This window comes from Echiichthys vipera (genome assembly GCF_963691815.1).
Source record: "Echiichthys vipera genome assembly, chromosome: 2".
NCBI lineage: Eukaryota > Metazoa > Chordata > Actinopteri > Perciformes > Trachinidae > Echiichthys > Echiichthys vipera.
The window spans coordinates 1,954,111-1,973,672 of NC_139827.1; the positions used below are offsets into that span (position 1 = coordinate 1,954,111).

The 19,562-nt window shown below is 44.8% G+C and overlaps 2 protein-coding genes across 2 annotated transcripts; both read right to left on the reverse strand.

The window, feature by feature from the left end:
* Positions 1–2,306: 2,306 nt before the first annotated feature.
* Positions 2,307–10,632, reverse strand: fam161a (FAM161 centrosomal protein A; the record flags this gene model as incomplete). Its single annotated transcript, XM_083936311.1, has 7 exons — positions 2,307–2,580; positions 2,687–2,826; positions 3,662–3,761; positions 3,836–4,003; positions 4,220–5,446; positions 6,740–7,011; positions 10,477–10,632. 7 exons carry the CDS (start codon positions 10,630–10,632, stop codon positions 2,307–2,309), a joined length of 2,337 nt encoding a protein of 778 aa, XP_083792437.1.
* Positions 10,633–11,994: 1,362 nt separating this feature from the next.
* Positions 11,995–18,270, reverse strand: cct4 (chaperonin containing TCP1, subunit 4 (delta)). Its single transcript, XM_083938149.1, has 13 exons — positions 17,973–18,270; positions 17,127–17,179; positions 16,948–17,037; positions 16,657–16,765; positions 16,242–16,506; positions 16,004–16,133; positions 14,727–14,866; positions 14,538–14,634; positions 14,105–14,215; positions 13,862–13,992; positions 13,306–13,540; positions 12,495–12,608; positions 11,995–12,164 (listed from the first exon to the last, which is right to left on the reverse strand). The coding sequence occupies exons 1-13, from the start codon at positions 18,088–18,090 to the stop codon at positions 12,150–12,152; spliced, it is 1,608 nt and encodes a 535-aa protein (XP_083794275.1). The 5' UTR covers positions 18,091–18,270; the 3' UTR covers positions 11,995–12,149.
* Positions 18,271–19,562: the final 1,292 nt, after the last annotated feature.

Consider the following 19,562-nt stretch of genomic DNA (forward strand, 5'->3'; position numbering starts at 1 on the left):
AGGAGCCCATTGGTGCTTTGTTTTGTGTGTAGGGACTCTTCTCATGCTGCTGCAGAGGTTTGCTGTTATTTTCAGCAGCATTAGTGGTTAAAAAAGACCTTTGAATGCCTTCGCCGTGCTGCCCCGAGCTAATCACTGTTAGCCACGTCCAGCTGTTAGCATCTCTCCTGGATTTCTCCGTTAATAGTTGTTACACGAAGAAAAACTGTCTCGATGGATTATTTGATGAAGGTATTTGCCGAAAAAGACCATGGGATGATTTTAAGCTGGAATTACACTTAACAAAAATATCTGAAACTTCTTCCTCGGAGTAGAGCCGCTGCTCCTTTGCGTTGAAAGGAGCCAGTTGAGGTGGTTCAGGATCATCTGGTAAGGATGAACCCTGGGCGCCTCCCTAGGGAGGTGTTCCAGGCACGTCCAGCTGGGAGGAGGCCTCGGGGAAGACCCAGGACCAGGTGGAGAGATCAGATCTCCACACTCCAGTCGGAACGCCCTGGGGTCCCGCATGGTTGTCAGGATGGCCGAGTGGTCTAAGGCGCCAGACTCAAGGTACAATACCTTCCTGTGAAATGAGGATTCTGGTCTCCGAATTGGAGGCGTGGGTTCAAATCCCACTTCTGACAATACTTCCCTGAATTGCCCCCGGGGACAAATAAAGTTTTTTGAATTGAATTAGAGCTGGTTAATGTGGCCCGGGAAAGGGAAGTTTGGGGTCCCCTGCTGGAGCTGCTGCCCCTGAGACCTGATCCAGGAGATAAGATGGGACTTCGTCCTCCGCTGCTTTGAGTTCATAACAAAAATAAAACAGATTTTTGAACAAGTGGCTTTATTATAGGTTGTCTGGTGTGACATAAATAAGGTTATGATGACAAACAAACAAACAATGAATTATTTATTTCAAATATCAATAAACATTATTCCATATATGTCATATGGCTGGAACAGTGTTGCGTCATGTCCGGCTGCTGACTCGGCTCAAACTCTGGATGAAGAACGCTGCCGTCGTTGTGTCGTCTTTTATCTGAAGTGCCGTCGAATTTAACAACTGTTACTTGTCCCCGAATCAACAAGTCAGAGCCATCAACATTACACAAACGCATGTGTGTGACAGGCCCTTTAATGACAGCGTGTCCCAATGTCCTCATGATTTATACACATACTCCATATCAGCAGGTTTTTAGTGGAAACGTGATGAAATAAAGTGTATTTGATCCAAACAGCATGCAAACTCAATATGGTGGATTTGTGTGTGTGATGTTGACTGTTACTCTACAAAGCAGCGCTCAAGTGAAATGCATAAATTATGAATGTGGGTGATAAATTTGATTGACGTCTGATGTTGCACGTATTATTATCGTTTCCTGTTAGTATGAAATGGTTCATGGCTGCGTCCAAAACCACTCCTGTGAAGGTATGGAGAATGAGTAGAACACCGCCGTCTAATATCTCAAGATCATCGTCTCAACAACAAAAAAGAAGTCCAGCAGTGGGGTTGCCAGGTTGGTCAGACCCGGCCCAGTAGCTCCAGGAGACCGGAGTCAGTTTGAGCCTGTTTGAACCCGTCCCCTCCAGAAAATCACAGCATCAAAACAAGGATCAGAGGAGTTTGACTGACAGTTAGCGTTAGCCGTTAGCGTTAGCCGTTCCAGCTAAGTGCAGATGAAAGTGATGTTAGCATCAAGGAGCAGCGTAGCCATGTGGGCGTGCGTTTGAATGGCGTTCCTCTCCTTTCTCTCAGTCCATGGAGTGAATGCTCGGCCTATAGTGACTCTGGTTGTTACCCGTCTCCGCTCACTCAGCTGCTGGGACAAAGAACGCCCCCTTCACTGAGGCTCCCAAGCAGCTGCAGGATTGGCTAACTCCATTTCACCCAGTGCCAGCCTACAGTAGCTGCACCCAACAACAGACAACCCTGGCAACAAGCAACGCCCAACGCTATTGGCTGCTACCATGGAAACACAACGGGACAGGAAGTCAATGTCAAACCCGTCAAAACATTTAAAATATTAAGTCAGACTAAATATATTTTTTATGGAAAAGCAAAACCTTCATTCTGTTCCCCTGTTCTACATATTCAACCCTCAGCTGTGAAACTAGGACTGCATTTAAGTCCCACAATGCAATGCTTCACATTTGCTGTGTCAGTTACAGTTAATGAAGCATAATGAAGCTTCAAAAGTGTCTAAAATCTCAATTAGCAGCTCACTATTATAGTTAATTTAAAAACATAACACCTCGTGCTTTAGGGAATAAGAAGATTCCTCCTCCGTCAGAGTTTCTGAACATAGCGACGGCCGCTTGTGTCCTCACTTCTCTTCCTGCTGCTGTGTGGTGTCAGCGTCGTGCTCGCTGTCGTCTGAATAGTTCTCATGGTCGTCTGAGTAGTGGTAACTGTCGTCTGAGTCATCATCGTCTCCAGGGTAATCCCGACCGCCGCCGTCCTGTCCGTCGCTGTGCTTTAGTGAAGCCCCGTCGCTCGCTGCGTCCCTTTTGTCTCCATCCACGTCCACGTCTTCATCGTCCAGGAAGACCTTTCTGTAGTGGACAGGTTTGTATCCCATGTCTGGCTCCTCTTGGTCACTGACAAACAGAAGAACACATTAAGCACCGTTAAAGATGTCCCGATCATTCACCGAAGTCCCCCCAGATGCTTCCTCTCTGCTGAGTCAGTAAACCTCAGATTCACCTGTGTTTGCTGTCACTGCACGTGGAGGCTTTGCGTGCTGATCCTGATTTCGCCGCCTTGCTGCTGATGAACTCTTCAGTCAGATCACACCCGTGCAGGGCGTCTGTGTAGCGCTTCTCTGCTGCCTGTTTGGCGTTCCTCTGTTAGCAAAGCAGAGAGTCGGTGTAAACAATGACACGTTAATCAGAGCTGCCGTGTAAAGAAATAACACATAAAATGTTCCTGAAAAAAAATACAAAACGACCACTTAAGAGACAAAATGCCTACAGGGATGCAAAATTACCACAAAGAGATGCTAAATGACTAAAAATAGACAGAGAGACCACAGAGTGACAAAAAATGATGAGAAAGTAAAAATAGATGTTAAATGGCCACAGAGAAAAAACAAAGTAGAAACGTAAAATGTCTAAAAATAGATGGAAAAAAACACAAAAAGATGCAAAACCATCAGAAAAAGATGTGAAATGTCTAAAAAAAGATGCAAAACCACCTCAAAAAGATGCAAAACCACCACAAAAAGATGCAAAACCACCGCAAAAAGATGCAAAACCATCAGAAAAAGATGTAAAACCACCACAATAAGATACAAAATGACTAAAAATAGATGCTAAACCACCACAAAAAGATGCAAAATGATTAAAAATAGATGCAAAACCACCACGAAAAGATGCAAAATTACTAAAAACAGATGCAAACCAATTACAAACACATACAAAACAACTAAAAATGGACGCAAAATGAGCACAAACAGAAACACAATGACACAACCGTCTAAAAATACCGTCTACGTAGACAGAGTGGGGGCCCCTGACATGTCTGTGCCCAGGAGCCCGTTGATACTTCAGATATTCATGCATGTATATATCAGCATGTGGTTTGGATGTGAGCTCTGTATTTGGGCGACAGCAGGCTTGTCCTGGGGATGACCTCACGGACACCTGTGTTGTCTGGTTAAAGGCTCAGCTCAACGTTCACCTGTGCAACCTGCTCCAGCAGCAGCGGCCGGCCCTTCACTCTCTGATGCATCTCCTTAATCTCCTGCCGGTACTCCTTCTTGCGCTGGAGCTCTTGTTTCCTGCAGAGAACACAGAAGTTACAGACCGTCCCATTTCTTTCATCGACAGTTCAGCTGTTTTTTTTTAGGGGTACCTGAATTCTTTGAGTTTGTTGTGGTGCGTCTGCGAGAGCGCCAGGTGGGGGTCGTTGGCATTGGCGCGTTTCAACACCACCCTCTGCAGCTTCTTCTCCCTCTGCTTCTGCCTCTCCTTCCACCGCTCCTCCTCCTCCTCCGCCTTCTTCCTCTGCTCCAGCGCCTTTCTGCTCAGGGAGACAACCCGGTCACAGGGGCAGGAAGGTTTGGATGGGGGGGTCGGGAGGGAGGCTTCGGGAGTTCAGGGGCAGATAACTGAGGGAGGGCGTGGGGCTGTGAGCACACTGCGGGGGCGTTGGGAACGGGGGGATCGGACACTCGACTCCTGGGGTTGTCTCTAACTCAACTAACACGGTGGAAGCCTTGGAGTCCTACAACGGTACCTCACGGCCTCGTGGCGCTTTTTGGTGGCGTCCGTGACTTTGGTGGGCAGGATCTCCAGGCTGCCGGAGAGGGACGAACACAGACTTGAGTTTGGCGTCCGAGACGACCCGGGGCCGATGTACGGCCAGCGCATCATCCGAGGGCTGCTCTGCTCCTTCTCGATCTCTGCCAGGATGCGTTCACGGTGCGAACTGATGTGTGACGTCCTCAGTTCAAAGGGCTCGCACGCAGTCGTGGGCTTCACCTCTTTTTGTTTCTCCAGGTGCTTCTGGAAGCGTCTGTAACTGGCGTCGAAGTCGGGTACCTCTTTGTTAATGTGGGGCCTGTGGGAGAAGCTGTCGTCCCCTCCGGCGGCGGCGGCAGCGCTGTCGTCCTTGGTCTTCTTGCGGTCGCTGAGCCGTCGTGCGAGCATGCTGGGAGGCATCGCAGCACTGTGGAGCATCTCCTGAGCTCTCATCTGTATCTTGATCGATCGGTACAGCTGCTCCTCCTTCATCTGCTCCCCTGATGCTGCTGCGTACACCGACTTGGGCACCGGCTTGGCCTTGAAGGGTTTGATTTTCTCCTGGTCGGACGGCTGAGACCGATGCTGCTGTTTCTGCTCCTTCTTTAGTCGCTCCCTCTCCAGGAAGCTGAAGGGCTTCTGGACGGATCGAAGATGCTGCTCTTCTCGCTCTCTCGTTCGCCGCCGTTCCTCGTTGCGCTCCTGCAGCTCTTCATAAAGAGGGAGGTGAACGTGCGCCGGTACGGGGCTGGCCCGGAACTTCCTCTGGCACTCCGTCAGTTCTTCCAGCTGCCGTCGGAGCTCCGAGTTCTCCTGCTCGATCTCTGAACGCGTCTTAATGCCCTGCTTTCGCCTCTCAGCCTCACGCGTCGTCATGTGGAAAGGTTTGGGGACGGTGAGTCTGTGTCTCCAGTGCTCCTGCTCTCCATCTTCATGCCCCTGCCTCTTCTTTCCTTTTCCCCTTCGCGGCCTCCTCTGGTCCGTCGGCAGGCTGTGCATCGAGGAGGACGACAGGTGGCGCTGGTGTGGGGACAGCTTAAAGTCCTGCCACATGTTCTTGATGTGTTCTTTAGGAGAGAAGAGCAGACCTTTCTCCACATCGTTACCGGCAGCTTCATCTTCACCTGACGAGTCCGACTGTCCCGAGCCCCTCCTGAGCTCCACGGCAGAGTGAGACTTCCTCAAACGGCGTGGAGCTGCCGGGCTGTTCGACCACGGAAGCCTGTCAGAAGAAGAGGAAGAAATGAACACGTGATCCAAACTCACCACATCACCGTGACATTCTGAAAAACATGGGAAAAGGTGTTTTCTTTAGTAAACTCACGTAAAATTTGAGCAGGAATTGTAGAAATTGACACGATTATTATAAATAATCAAATTACACTCAGACTATTGTCTTTACCAATTCATCTGTTGATTATTTTTATTAACTGATTACTGTTTTTATCTATATAATGTTAGAGAACTGTTAACTGTCTCAAAGGACTTATTTTGTCCGACAAACGATCAAAAATCCCGTGTTATTCAACTTATAATGATGAAAAAAGCAGCAAATCTTCACAGTGAGGAAGCTGAAAACAGCAAAAGTTTAACATTTTGCATTAAAAAGTCAAACAATTTATTTTTAAATGAGTTGCAGAATCGGTTTCTGTCCATAAGCTTTATGGATTAATACTTTCAGCTGTAATTACACTTGTATAATGAAACAGAACCTACAATTGAATTAGTTAAAATAAACTGATAAGAGGAGAAACCCACTGAGAAGGGAGACCTGGCCAAGACGGGCAGCAGCAGAGTAAAAACAGTTTTACGATTCATCATATCAATTAGAAATAAAAGTAACCGGGAACAATTTAAAAACATTAAACACATTGACATGCTAAGGAGTCTGACACACTCTCTTTCATGTTTGATTTAAAACTACTTAAAGGAATTAAAGTGATTAAAGTTTTTAAGTCATTCTGCAGCAAATTAAAAGTAGCTGCACAGAAGTAAACAACCGTGTCGTCTGCATAAAAATGAATATTTGCATCAGACACACAGGAATGTTAATATAGCCCCCCCCCCTTTAGGCCACAAGGAGTGAGCTCAAGGGCGACTGCGGCTTAGTGGAAGAGCGGGTCGTCCTCCATTTGAGAGATCGGCGGTTAGATCCCCACCTCCCCCGGTCCACATGTCGAAGTGTCCTTGGGCAAGACACTGAACCCTGAATTGCTCCCCGTGCTGCGCATGGGTGTGTAAATGTGGTGTGGATGGTTAGATTAGATGGTATGTCGATGTCTGTGTGAACGGGTGAATGTGACAAACACTGTGAAAGCGCCTTGAGTAGTCAGAAGGCGCTTTATAAGTACAAGTCCATTTACCAAGGTCTCATGTTTGCATCCCTGCTCTTTTTGTCGTTTGTTATTTGAAGCTGTGCAAATTCTCCGTGTGTTAAAGCCACAAAACAACAGAGGGACAAACATCCAGACGCAGTTAAGCGTGAGCCGCTCTTGAGATAATCCGGACCGCCCACCTGTGTCTGCCCGTCTCCAGCATCGTCATGTCCAGAGGCTCCAGGGCCTTCAGCTGCAGCTTGCGGCGGTACATGCTCTCCAGCTCGGCCATGGTGCGGAGGTGGGCCCTCTTCAGCTCCTCCAGCTTGCTGTAGTACTCCTCGTTGGAGAAGAAGATTTCGCTGAGGTGGAGGCGGTCTCCTGCTGCTCTGTAGTCCGTCACCAGGAGAGGACCGCCCTTCCCCGCGTAGTCCTCGTCACAGAAGTCAGAGCCTGAGTCCTCGTACTCCAGCTGAAGAGGTCAGAAGTCGAGTAAAAGCTCGTTTGTCAATCAGACGCCAATTTCTTTCTAAATCTTAAGCAGCTTTTGAAAAGGGAACAACAACAACATTAAATTCACAACAGAATATAATATTAAAGGATTCATCGAACACTGGAGCTGCAGAAGGGTGGAATCAAGTTAAGCTTGGGAATTTTGTGAATTTTGTGATTTTTTTAGCGATTTTTCTAAAACTTTCCGTGGGAATTAAAGAGGAATACAAAATGATTAACCTGCATGTGTGGGAGTAAATGGGAAATAACAGGAACTAGGCGTTTTGGGGTAATTTATACTAACTGTATTTAACTGTGCACTTCCATCTCATGCACAGATTATTGATATTTTGCACAACACTGCAGAGTTTTTGAGGCCAATTCCTGTATTTGACTCCAAGAACCTGATCCTGTCAGCTCAGTTTGGATGATATTATTGCCCTAAATATATTTTTATCAAAGATATTTGAGTTAACGAGCAAATACATAATAAAAAACAAATCTAGCTGTTTGATTAAGCATGCTGATTCATCATCCATTCATCCAGCCCAGGAGTCTGAACCTTTACTACCTAAAGAGCCTCTTCTGGTGTCTGGAGCCACAAAACACATTTGATGTCACAGCTTATGAAGTTTTATCTATAGTTATATAATATATACAAAAACTATAGTTTGTTGCATTTATTAAGTTACAGAACGACAATAAAGAAAACATTGTATTCCTCTAATCAGGGTTAGCTTAAAGACAGAGCGGGTCAGAAATACAAGATTAGCACCTGCAGGGAAAGGGGCCGGGCCGAAGACCAAGGATGTGACGCATATTTTAGTTTCACGTAATATTTTTTTTAAAATCACCTTGAAGGCCAAGATAACAGGTGTTCCCTTCAAAAGATTTTCCCCTGTTCAAAAAACACGTTCTTTATCTCCATGTTATTTTTTTGCAAAGCTACAGAGACACACTGAAAAGGACTCAAGACACAAGAGCCGTGGGTTGCAGACCCCTGACTTAAACCCATTTCTGTTCAGATTCACATTATACATGCATGCATATATAACATGTTTATATTTATGTGTGTGTATGACAGTTAGTATCCAGTTAATTCCCATATATTCCCTTTAATTCCCACGGAAAGTTCCCGTTTTTTAATATTCCTGGACCTTTGCAACCCTATGTAACATGATGTGAAATGTACTTTATGTCTTGGAGCTCAGGTTATATTATTTTTTATGCTGCAGGTTGTTTTTTTAACCTGTGGAGCAGAGCGGCCCTGTGCAGGGACACTCCTCCAGGACTAAGCCTATTAGCAGCAGAGACGCGGTGGAGCCATATGGTGGAGCACAAAGAGCAGCTTAGCGTGAAAGAAAGGGCTGAACCGACCCACGTCCTGCATCATCAGGCGTCTGGCTCTTTTGATTCTCAACATATTCGTGTACGGTGTTCGTCTTCACTGAGACGAGAGCACCGCTGCAGGATCCTGCGTGTGCGTTGCTGTCCTAACGGATAATTAACTGTTAACTGTGGATAATGAACTGAACGTGGTGACGTCTGGTAATCTAATCAAGACGGGAAGTCTCAAAATAGTCAGACCAACAAATTATACAGACGGTTTAAATCCGCTCCGCTGCACGTACTGACCTGAAACTGTCAGGTGCCCGTGAACCGGACACGATCAGTGGAACATGTAATAACAAAGTATTGTGATTTAACTCATTCAACTATGAAATGTTGAGTCTTAATTCTCCTTTTTGAATGTTTAGGTCGGCTACTCAGACACATGGGATCTGTAATCATCAGTATTATGCATAAAAGCTACACATGAATGCACGAAACTACAGTTTAAATTCAGTTTTTAACACAAGCTGCGCAAAAGTCACTGCTTACATCGTTTCCAGCATCAACAATGTGAAACAAATATTAAATGACATTTACATCTTTTGCCTGTTTTTTGTTTTTCTTGCATAAAATTTCAAAATGTCCATGTTGGAAATTGAGTTTACTGTTCTCAGTCAGTGGGATATAACTGATGTTTACTTATTTAAGTTATCATTAAATGTAGTTTTTTAAGTTACCTTTTGGTTTAGAGCTAAAATGGATCCGTGAATGAACCATTTTCAAGGTGTTTTAAATTAAAGGTCAGCAGTAAAAGTAGCTTTCCTTTTTACTTAAATGAAAATACCATAATCTGGGTCCTGGATTCAAAATGTTACTTCAGTAAAAGTAACAGACAAACTTCAAAATGAACTTTAAGTGTTTTATCATTATAGAATATTATGTTATATGTTATTCTGTTTTCATCACTAAAGAATACATGTAAGAGTATTTTACGCTGAGACAATTTTACATACTTTATACTGAGTAGGTTAGTAATATATGAGGAATAGTGCATCACAGGTTCTTTTAGATGTAAAAAATAAGGCATCTAGTAACTAATAAGTGTCAGATTAATGAGTACAAAGTATTTTTTTAACCTCTGAAATGATTTTGACTAGAGGAGCAGAAGTAACATTATAAAATAAAGAACAATAATTAAAAAAAATACATAAATAGAAATAAATAAAAAGATGACATCAAGCAGCGGACTATGAGGACTAAACATGATTTAAGTCTCAATAAATAAATACATTCATAAATAAATGAATGCATGAATAACTGGTACCAGATTTGGACACTCAAATACATAAATTAAATTATTAATTAATTAAATTAATTAATTAATATATAAATGCTAATACGAATAAATGCATGAATAAATGGGACCACCTACCTTATCATCATATGGACAGAGAAGTACATAAAGTAATAAATTCTGAAATTAATGAATTGACCAATATCAAAATAAATAAGAGCAGAAATAAATAAATGATGCAATAAATAAATGCGTGAATAAATGGGACTACCTACCTTATTAACATATGGGCACACAAATGCATAAACAAATGCTGAATTAAATAAATGCTAAAAAGAATAAATACATGAATAAATGGGACCTTCTGCCTTATAGACATATATAAATACATATATAAATACATATATAAATAAATGAATGAATAAATAAATAAATGAATGAATAAATAAATGTCGAAATAAATAAATTAATACATAAATGCTTAAAAGAATAAATGTTGAAATAAATATGCTACCTACCTTATCAACACACAGACACATAAATAAATAAATAAATAAATGCTGAAATTAATAAATTAACAAATAAATGTTGAAATAAATAAATGCATGAATAAAAGGTACCATCTACCTTTTTAACATATGGACACAGACATAATAATAATAATAATAAATAAATGGTAAAATAAATAAATAAATGCATTTATTTATTTATTCCTGTATTTATTTATTGAGACTTAAGTTAAGCCAACAGTACTGTAGTAAACGTGCTCAGTTCCGGGTTAGTAACTCCCGGTAACGGCGGTTGTTCTCGTGTCTTTACCTCGTTCTCGTAGTCCCGGTTGTCCATGTGACCGGTGGCCGTGTACGGCAGCACTCTCCCCCGCTCATAGGACGCTAACGGCGCCTTGGTGTTCGGGTCGACCGGCGTCTTCAGACACGAAGTGACCAGCACGTTGGTCCGGTGGGCGTTCGCCATGGCAACGCGGTATTTGTTCCAGTTTTTAAAATAATAATAAAATAACGTTACAAAGATTCGGTTTTTTTGTTCCAGTTTAATAAAAATAGAAATTAACGTTAAAATTAACGGTATTTTCAGGAGTCGCTGTCCCGCGTGCTGAAAACTGAGCGTCGGTATCCAAGGCAGCAGGTCGGGTGCTTAGCAACGGAGCGGGGCGGAGCTTTGTTGGGAAGGAAGTGACGTAGAGACGAAAAGAAGTGGGTTCCATACAAAATAAAAGCAGTAAAACTTGTATTTTAACAAAATATGTCGTAAAAATGTATATTTATCCAAATTCTTGGTTATTAAAAACAAATGATAAACCAGAATCTTTAACGTGTTTATTTTTATCATTGTCAATTACTTTTTGTCACATATATAATCAATTATATCAGAATCGAGTGTAAAATGTTAATTACGCCTTCATTTTTGGAACAGGTTTATTAATTTAATTGATTGTAAAAGTATTGGTTTGATATGGTTAATGGTACCAAAATAAATCAGGGTTCAGTCACTTTTTCCAAGGTCAAATTCAAACCTTTTAAGTATTTTAAAGGTCCATTTTCATGCTTTTCCAGCTCCTTATAGTTGTGGTAAATTCCATATCTCTACAAATACACACATTTTTTCACTTTTTTGTAATCACGTTCAAAGAGATGGTATTATTCTATTAACAACTAAACTTTAGTTTCGTAATATTGAAGTAAAAATCAAATATTTAAACATTCTATAGACATTTGCTGTGAAAGAAATGCAGAAGCAACTTTAAGCATTTTCAAGCACTTTATCCAAAATTTAAGCACTTTTCAAACCTTGAAAACACTGAAATTCCAGCATTTTTAAGGGTTTAAAGCACCTGTACTGATAAATGCAGTTTCCCCCAAATTCACACAAGAAAGTCCACGAATAACTCTTTAAACAACCTCTCGCCTTTTTTAATTATACATTTATATTTAAGTTTTAACAAATGTTTTTTCCACTGATGTTAAATCAGATGAGATGTATCATTATGTTGAGCACATGCCTGAAACGTTCTGTATTAAAATGTTTGTTCAATAAAGAATGAAAAGAATAAAGTAGTAATCCGTCTTTCATAAGCAAATAAACATTTGAACCATGAAAGATACTTTTTCCTAAATTTGATCTCAACTGATAATAAACCTTTATAATTATATTTGTTGAATTTTATTGTATTCATTGTCAGAGGACATTTTGTAGCATTGAGTATTTTACTTTTACACCTGCACACCATTACTTTAACATTTCCCTGTGTGGTGATTCGTGCTTTTACTCTGAAACGGCATCACAGGTGGGGCAAAAGAATCACACAGGCAGCAGCTGGAGTGTCAACAAAAACAGAAGCCTTTTTATTAAATTACGCGACGTAACAACTACAGTGGAAATCTGAACGGACTGACGTCGACAGAGTCCTCTGATCCCTCGCGGTACGAAGAGGCTTAGTGGACAGAACTCACCGGACCGACTCGGCTTTCTCTTTATCGGGTGTTCACCTGTAACGAAACAACGTGGGGTACAGTTAACTCAGATCCAGCAATATAACCAGGGCTTGACTTTGACACTCGCCCACCCGCCACATGCAGGTGGATTTCAGCCACGGCGGTGACACAGTTTCTCCTACTCGCCACTTTGGCTGGTTAAATTTAACTGAATCCTTCTCAAAGGTCATCTGAATTAATAACAGCATCTCTCGAAGCTGCCCTTTATAGAGGGTATTGTTTTCTTAATATTGTATATACACAAATGTGTGGCTAGTGAGAATGCTGAGTGGCTCGTATCTTTTGAAAACCTCTAGCCAGCTTGAATCCACACGAGAGACTTACCACGTCGTCGATCTTGAGGATGCTGCGGACCGTCTCTGTGGAAAGGGTCAGGGCGCTGATGGAGACCAGTAAAGGCTGCACCACCAGCTCCTCCAGGATGTTGGAGATTCCTCCCTGTCACACACACACACACACACAAAACCAGTCAGACAGTCTATTGGGAAGTGTGTGGTGGCATCTGTTAAAGTGCAAGTCCGATGTAAATGGACCCCATGATCTTTTTCAGCATGAGAACACAAATAAACCAGGGAGACAGTTTTTTTTTGTTGATCAACCATGTAGAGAGAGTGCCCGGAGAGACGCTAACAGCCCCAAAGGGCTAACACGGATTAGCTTGGGGCGCTGAATGCGTCCAAAACAACATTTTTTAACCACTAATTCTGCTCAAAATAACAGCAAACCTCTGCAGCAGCATGAGAAGGTCCCCTACACATAAAACGAAGCACCAACAATGTAGTTAGAGAACCCAGAGTTTATTAAAAAGGACTGTTTTACATGCTACAAGGCTTAGCAGAAGATATGTCCATATTGACAGGCAGCCCAAACAAGTCGCACTGGAGTTCAGGTCTATCCGGCTGACGTAACACCCTTTCAAAATAAGATCTCCCGGGCGGCCGCAGGCGCAGTGGTTAGAGCAGTCTCCCCATATAAAGAGGCTGAAAGTCCAGCCTAGCTTTTTCTCAATCACCATATTTACTGATATCAGACAGAAAAAGCAGCAAATCTCTACATTAAAAGGCCAAAGACTGAAGAATATTTGGCTATTTTATTGGATAAAATAATAATAATAAGATTGAGAGGGAGAGCAGACCTTGCGGACGTTTATGCCGGCCATCTTGTCTCCCTGAGCGTGCCTGTTGCGGAGCTCCGTCACAGTGGAGATGGGGTTCAGGCCGGCGTTCTCAGCCAGCGTGGAGGGGATCACCTCGAGGGCATCGGCGTACGCCCGTACGCAGTAGGCCTCCATGCCGGCCAGCGTGCGTGAATACTCTGCCAGACGCACGGCGAGCTCGATCTCTGGGGCGCCGCCGCCAGCGATCAGAGCCCTGAGAGGGGGAGGAAGACAGGGGTAATGAAAAGACATCAATAATTACACAACAGGTCCAACTGTGTTAATGTAAATGTTCTGAAAAGCAATTGAAATCATTTATTAAGTGATAAATGTGTGAATGCTCCGCGGCCAAGTTGCTGAGACAACCAGGAGTGAGTTAGCGGGGAGCGTTCAACGATACTGTTCCTCTGTTTCTTACGCTCCTGCAGGAAGAAGTGCTGCAGGAGCGCCTTTGTGAGAGGGAAGCCGTTATCTCTGCTGTCAGAATGTGTTCCTATGGATTCCTACAATAAACTCTGCATAACAAAGGACCGACCTCTTCTTCACCAGGCAGCGGATGACACACAGCGCGTCGTGGATGGAGCGCTCGGCCTCCTCGATCACCAGCTTGTTGGAGCCCCGGACCACGATGCTCACCGTCTTCCCGGGGCTGGTGCAGCCTGTGATCTGTGGGGGAGCAACGACAACTGTTACTTCCTCATTCTGGTTCCCTGTTCTCTCAGCTCATCGACATTGTTCAGTTGTGATATTATATGTTAAGACGCAGCCCGACGCGTACCTTGATCAGTTTGCCGGAGCCGTCCAGGTTGACCTCCTCTACCAGCTCCGCGGAGCCGAGCATCTCTGGGGTGAAGTGGTCGATGTGGGCGATGGGCTTGGTGCCAAGAGTCTGGAGGGGAGGGGAGACTTTGGTTCACTTTACTGTCGTACAAATGAAAATGTTCTGCTCGCGTATTATTGTTGCATGTCGGAGTCAAACTGTTCACATATAAACAGAGACACTGACAACAAAAAGGTAAAGGTCGTCTAAACCCAAACATCTACTCGTTTATTCTCCCGCCTCGTGTGTAAACGGAGACGTACGTTACAAGCGTTCTCGTCTTTACGGCCCTCATGCTTTCACGCTCCTTTACGCTGGAATGTGCTTCAGAGAGTGGTGGAAGGGTCGTCACATCTCAAAGTGCAGCTGCGGACGCTTGGATGACACTCACCTTGCAGATGAACTCGATGTCCTCTCTCTCGATCTCTTTCACCACCATGATCTTCATTTTGTTGAGGAAGTGGAGGGCGAGGTCGCTCAGAGCGTCTCTGTAACGCCAAAGTTGGTTGTTAGCATGAAACATGTTCCCTGTCCACATCTGCAGAGACGAGTAAACCAGCGTCTGTCCCCGTGTCTGTACCTGAGGATGGACTTCTGGATGAGCAGCATGTTGCAGCCGGACTTCTTGATCTGTTTCACCATGTTGAGGATGTAAGCGCGCTCCTCACGCAGCACGCGGTCCATCTGGGCGTAGTCGGACACGACGATCTGGTTGTCCATCTGCACGGGGAAACACACAGCAGGTTAGAAGAGAAAGGGACCAGGACAGGAGTGTGAAACACCGGGAGTTCTTCTTTAATAACACACAATGTTGTGGGCACAGTTTGAATCAATGGAGACACGTGATTGTGTGTAAATTAATCTTTAGGAGGGGTTTGAGTTGAGTCAAGACACTTTATTCTACTTATTGGGGAAAGATCAGACCACAGGATGTGATCATATGTGTGATTGTTTTTTTTTTTATGTGGCTCAGTGGCAGATTGGGTCGTCCTCCATTTGAGAGATTGGCAGTTCGATCCCTAGCTACCCTGGTCCACATGTCGTAGTGTCCTTGGGCAAGACACTGAACCCCTAATTGCTCCTCGTGCTGCGCATGGGTGTGTAAATGTGGTGTGAATGGTTAGATTAGATGGTCTGTAGATGTTCACTGCCATCAGTGTGAATGTCTGTGTGAACGGATGAATGTGACAAACACTGTGAAAGCACCTTGAGTAGCCAGAAGACTAGAAAGGCGCTTTATAAGTACAAGTCCATTTAATAAATATTTGCTTTATAGGTCCTAAGGTGAACCCAGAAAAGCCTTTTAGAAAAGTATTTCTGCTCTGCAGTCGGGCATCTACATAATCATTAGTTCATAGAAAAGGACGAGTCATGCTAGGCTACCGTTTGTCGCTGAAACTCCAGTTGATTATCTGTGCGTCTATGTTTTATGCAGAACTAGTTTCTTCAAAGCGTAATAAGATTTTAGTCGCGGGTGGTGGCGCGGTTCAACCCCTGATCGTGCTGAACCAATAAGGTAGCTGCTTCATGTCCACAGAATGGAAAGATGCCGCCCCCCGCGGCTCTGAAGAAGCTAGTTCTGCATAAAAAAGATGCAAGGATGATCGACTGTAGTTTCAGCAACAAACTTTTTTTGGTAGCTGAGCATGACTCATTGTGTAGATGCCCGACTGCAGAGCGGGATCAAACGATGACAGGGTTTACCTAAGGGTCTATAAAAACAAAACAGGTGCCTCTTGAAAGTTTCAGCACAAAAAAAAAAACAGAATAAAGACCCATCCAACATTTACTTTAATACAAAGTGGAACAGAAAAGCTGCCATTTGGCCTCCGAGCTGATGTTTATCAGAGGACTCACGTCAGTTTTGGGAGGGGACAGGCAGAACTGGATGAGGCCGATCTTTGCCTTCTCCACGCGGGACACGCTGTTGGCCACCCTCTGGGTCAGCACCAGGCCGTCCACCAGCTCACAGTCATCGATGGTCCCTCTACAAACACGACGAGGAGGAGAAAGAAGTGTGAAGAGTCTCATTTATTCTATAGTGGAGTTTATGTTTCCGTCTTTCCACGTTTCAAAGAGAAACACGCACACTCACCCGAGCTTCTTGATGATTTTGATGTCGTGCAGGTCGACGCCGGTGGCGGTGGCCGGGTCGATGACTCTCATGACGGCATCCACGCTCATGGGCGCCAGCAGGCTGGAGTACTGGGACACCACCTTGGAGCACAGGGATGTGGTGGCGCTGTTGAGCAGCGTCTCGCGGTCGCTCAGCTGCACCGGCCGACTCATGCCCGTCAGCACCTCCACGCCTTTCTCCACCGCCTTCTGGAAGGACTCAGAGATGATGGTGGGATGGATACCTGACCGACGGGACAACGTGTCAACATTAGGACCAAAACTATTCTACCACAAGCTGGTTTATCTGCAGAAAAGTTACAACAAAAACTACTTTTTTTTCTTTTTAACAAAGCAAAAACACTTTGCCTCTGTTTCTCTGCCGCTCAACGTACCTTTCTGCAGCAGCTTGGAGCAGGCGTCCAGCAGCGCACCGGCAATCACCACCACAGAGGTGGTGCCGTCTCCAGCCTCAATGTCCTGGGCTTTGGACAGTTCCACCAGCTGCACACACACAGACCGACACACACACACTTCAGTACAGGCTTGAAACTACTAAGATCATGTGATAACAATGAGGTTAACTGCAAATCATTCCAGGCAGAAGCAAAATAAACTCAATATTCTGCTTTAGAAAGGAGCGTCCATGTTTTTAAATGCAGTGGAAGCGTCCGGGTGGAGCGTACCATTTTGGCTGCAGGGTGGAGCACCTGCATCTGCTTCAGGATGGTGGCGCCATCGTTGGTAATGGTCACGTCACCTTTCTCATCCTGGATCTGAATAAAAAAAAACCTGCTTTAGAAACACGTGTGTGACCCAGGAGCCGGGCGGAGTCAGCCTGAAGCAGGAATGTTTATTCACTGACCATCTTGTCCATGCCTTTGGGCCCCAGACTGGTTCTGATGGCGTCTGCGACAGCTGTGAAACAAGCAGGTGACGCGTCAGCACGGCGACAATCATCAACTCAACATCTACGTTTCCATAAGCACAATAAACACAATATCATTTGTGCTTTATTTGGATACAACTAACTCATAATAACGCTTTATTCTGCTGCAGCTTTCAGTTTAAATACATATTTTAGTGCTCAGTCATTTGCATCTCAGCTTCAGACCATATATAGCATGAATCAGCACTCTAGCACTGAGCTGAGATTGTGTCGAGTCATGAGCATCTCAGCTTCAGACCATATATAGCATGAATCAGCACTTTAGCACTGAGCTGAGATTGTGTCGAGTCATGAGCATCTTGCAGAGGGAGAAGATCAAACCAGACTCTCTGTGTGTCTAATGCAGAATGAGACTTCACCCCAGATAGAGGCTAATCTCATCAATGTCATATATGCCGAATAGAAAAGATTATTATTTTAATTAATAAATAGTGTTAAGTCTTGAAAACACCATGTTATGCACATATTGTTATGCACCCCAGATAGAGGCTAATATCATCGTTGTCACATATGCCGAATAGAAAAGATGATTATTTTAAATGAATATATATGATTTAAATTTAAAAACACCGTTTTATGCACTTTTATTGCGGTGAAAACTGTTAAATTGACACTTTTCTGGATGAGATTTCGCACCGGAAAGACGCTTAAACAACCGCGGGTAACGGTGCCCAGCCCATCCCGCAGCTGAGCCCCTGATACCGGGTTGAAAGCTGATGTTCTGGACCGTTTTAAAAACCGTATAAATATAAATTACCGTACCTTTGGCGGCGGAGATGTTACTGTACCGGATCTGGGCCGGCTTGTCGCGGTCCACGTACGCCCCTCCTTTGTGTCTGCCCATGTTCGAGGCTCTCGGTGCCGCCATCATCTCCGGCATCTTTGTCCGATAACCGGCGGGAAAGGTTCAGAGGAGTGTTCGGAAGAGGACGGGTGAGGTCCCGGGGCTCAGACACCGCGGTTCGGGCTCGGATGGGCTCAGATTAAAGTCTCTCCACCCGGTCCCGTTCAGAACCTTCTAGAGCTGCCGGTGGATGCGGAGACAGGAAAGGACCCGGATGTTAACTCGCCCGGATATGACGTATTCAGACATTAGGCATCGATTACCGATCTGATGATTAATTAACGCGCTTTTAACAGATAAAATAAATAAAAATGAATTTAAAAAGATGTAGAAATAAATAAAAAAGCATTTATTTTATTTATTTGTTTATACATTTATTCATGCGTTTATTTATGTATATATTTATTTATTTATCTATTTATTTATGTATTTATTTATTTATTATGTTCAAAGCTTCCATTGCTGAAGCTGTCTCAAGGTCTCAGGTGCCTCAAGGGGCGGGGACCCTGGACCACCGTGGTGGACCCCGGGGGTCAGGGGTCCCCCTGAAGAAGGAGGCCTTCAGGATCTGGTCTCCCAGAAGACTCCGGAGGTGGTTCTGAGGTCCCCACAGGTCTGAAGGGCTGCAGCCTCTGCTGGGTCAGAGGCAAAGCAGCGGGTGTGGGAGGAGTTCACAGAAGTCCTGGAGAAGGACTTTGGGGGGCACCGAGGTGCTTCTGGACCACCATTCAGCACCTCAGGAGGGGGACACGGGGAACCGTCCAAGCTGTTTACAGTAAGGACGGGACGCTGGTGACCTCAGCTGATGAGGTCATGGGGCGGTGGAAGGACTCTGAGGAAGTCCTGAATGGGCCCAACACGCCCTCTTTTGTAGAGGCAGAGCTGGAGGCTGATGGGGATCATCGTCAACATCTCTGACAGAAGTCACTGAGGAAGGAAACAAGTCCACAGAGGCAAAGCCCCAGGATCCATGAGCTGCATCCACACATGCTGAAAGCTCTGGGTCTGGAGGGGCCGTCCTGGTCCTGGTCCTGGTCCTGGTCCACACGTCTCTGACACACTGGTGGAAGTCTGGGACAGTGCCGAGGGAGTGGCAGACCGGGGTGGTGGTTCCCATATTTAAAAAGGGGGACCAGAGGGTGTGAGCCAGTTACGGGGGGATCACACTCCTCAGCCTCCCTGGTGAAGTCGACTCCAAGGTGCTGGAAAGGAGGTTCGTCCTGTAGAACCTCAGACGGAAGAGGAACCAGGTGGATCCAGTCCTGGACCTGGACCAGGACCAGCTCTGCACTCTCCAGGATCCTGGAGGGGGTCTGGGAGTGGGCCCGTCCAGTCTACATGTGCTTTGTGGATCTGCAGAAGGCACATGACCGGGTCCCTGGAGACACTGTGGGAGGTGCTGGGGGAGTCTGGGGTGAGGGGGTCACTTCTGCTGCCGTCCAATCTCTGTACCCCCAAAGAGAGAGCTGTGTCCGGATCGTCAGCAGTAAGTCGGATTCGTTCCCGAT

Bases quoted from the DNA above. Each gene is read 5' to 3' on its own strand.
- cct4 (XM_083938149.1), bottom strand. From the start codon at position 18,090: ATGCCGGAGATGATGGCGGCACCGAGAGCCTCGAACATGGGCAGACAC. The intron at 14,635-14,726 runs GTACAGACACGG...TTGGCGTTACAG, and splicing joins ATCCAGAAGTCCATCCTCAG to AGACGCTCTGAGCGACCTCG. The intron at 14,216-14,537 runs GTGAGTGTCATC...CCTCCCCTCCAG, and splicing joins ACATCGAGTTCATCTGCAAG to ACTCTTGGCACCAAGCCCAT.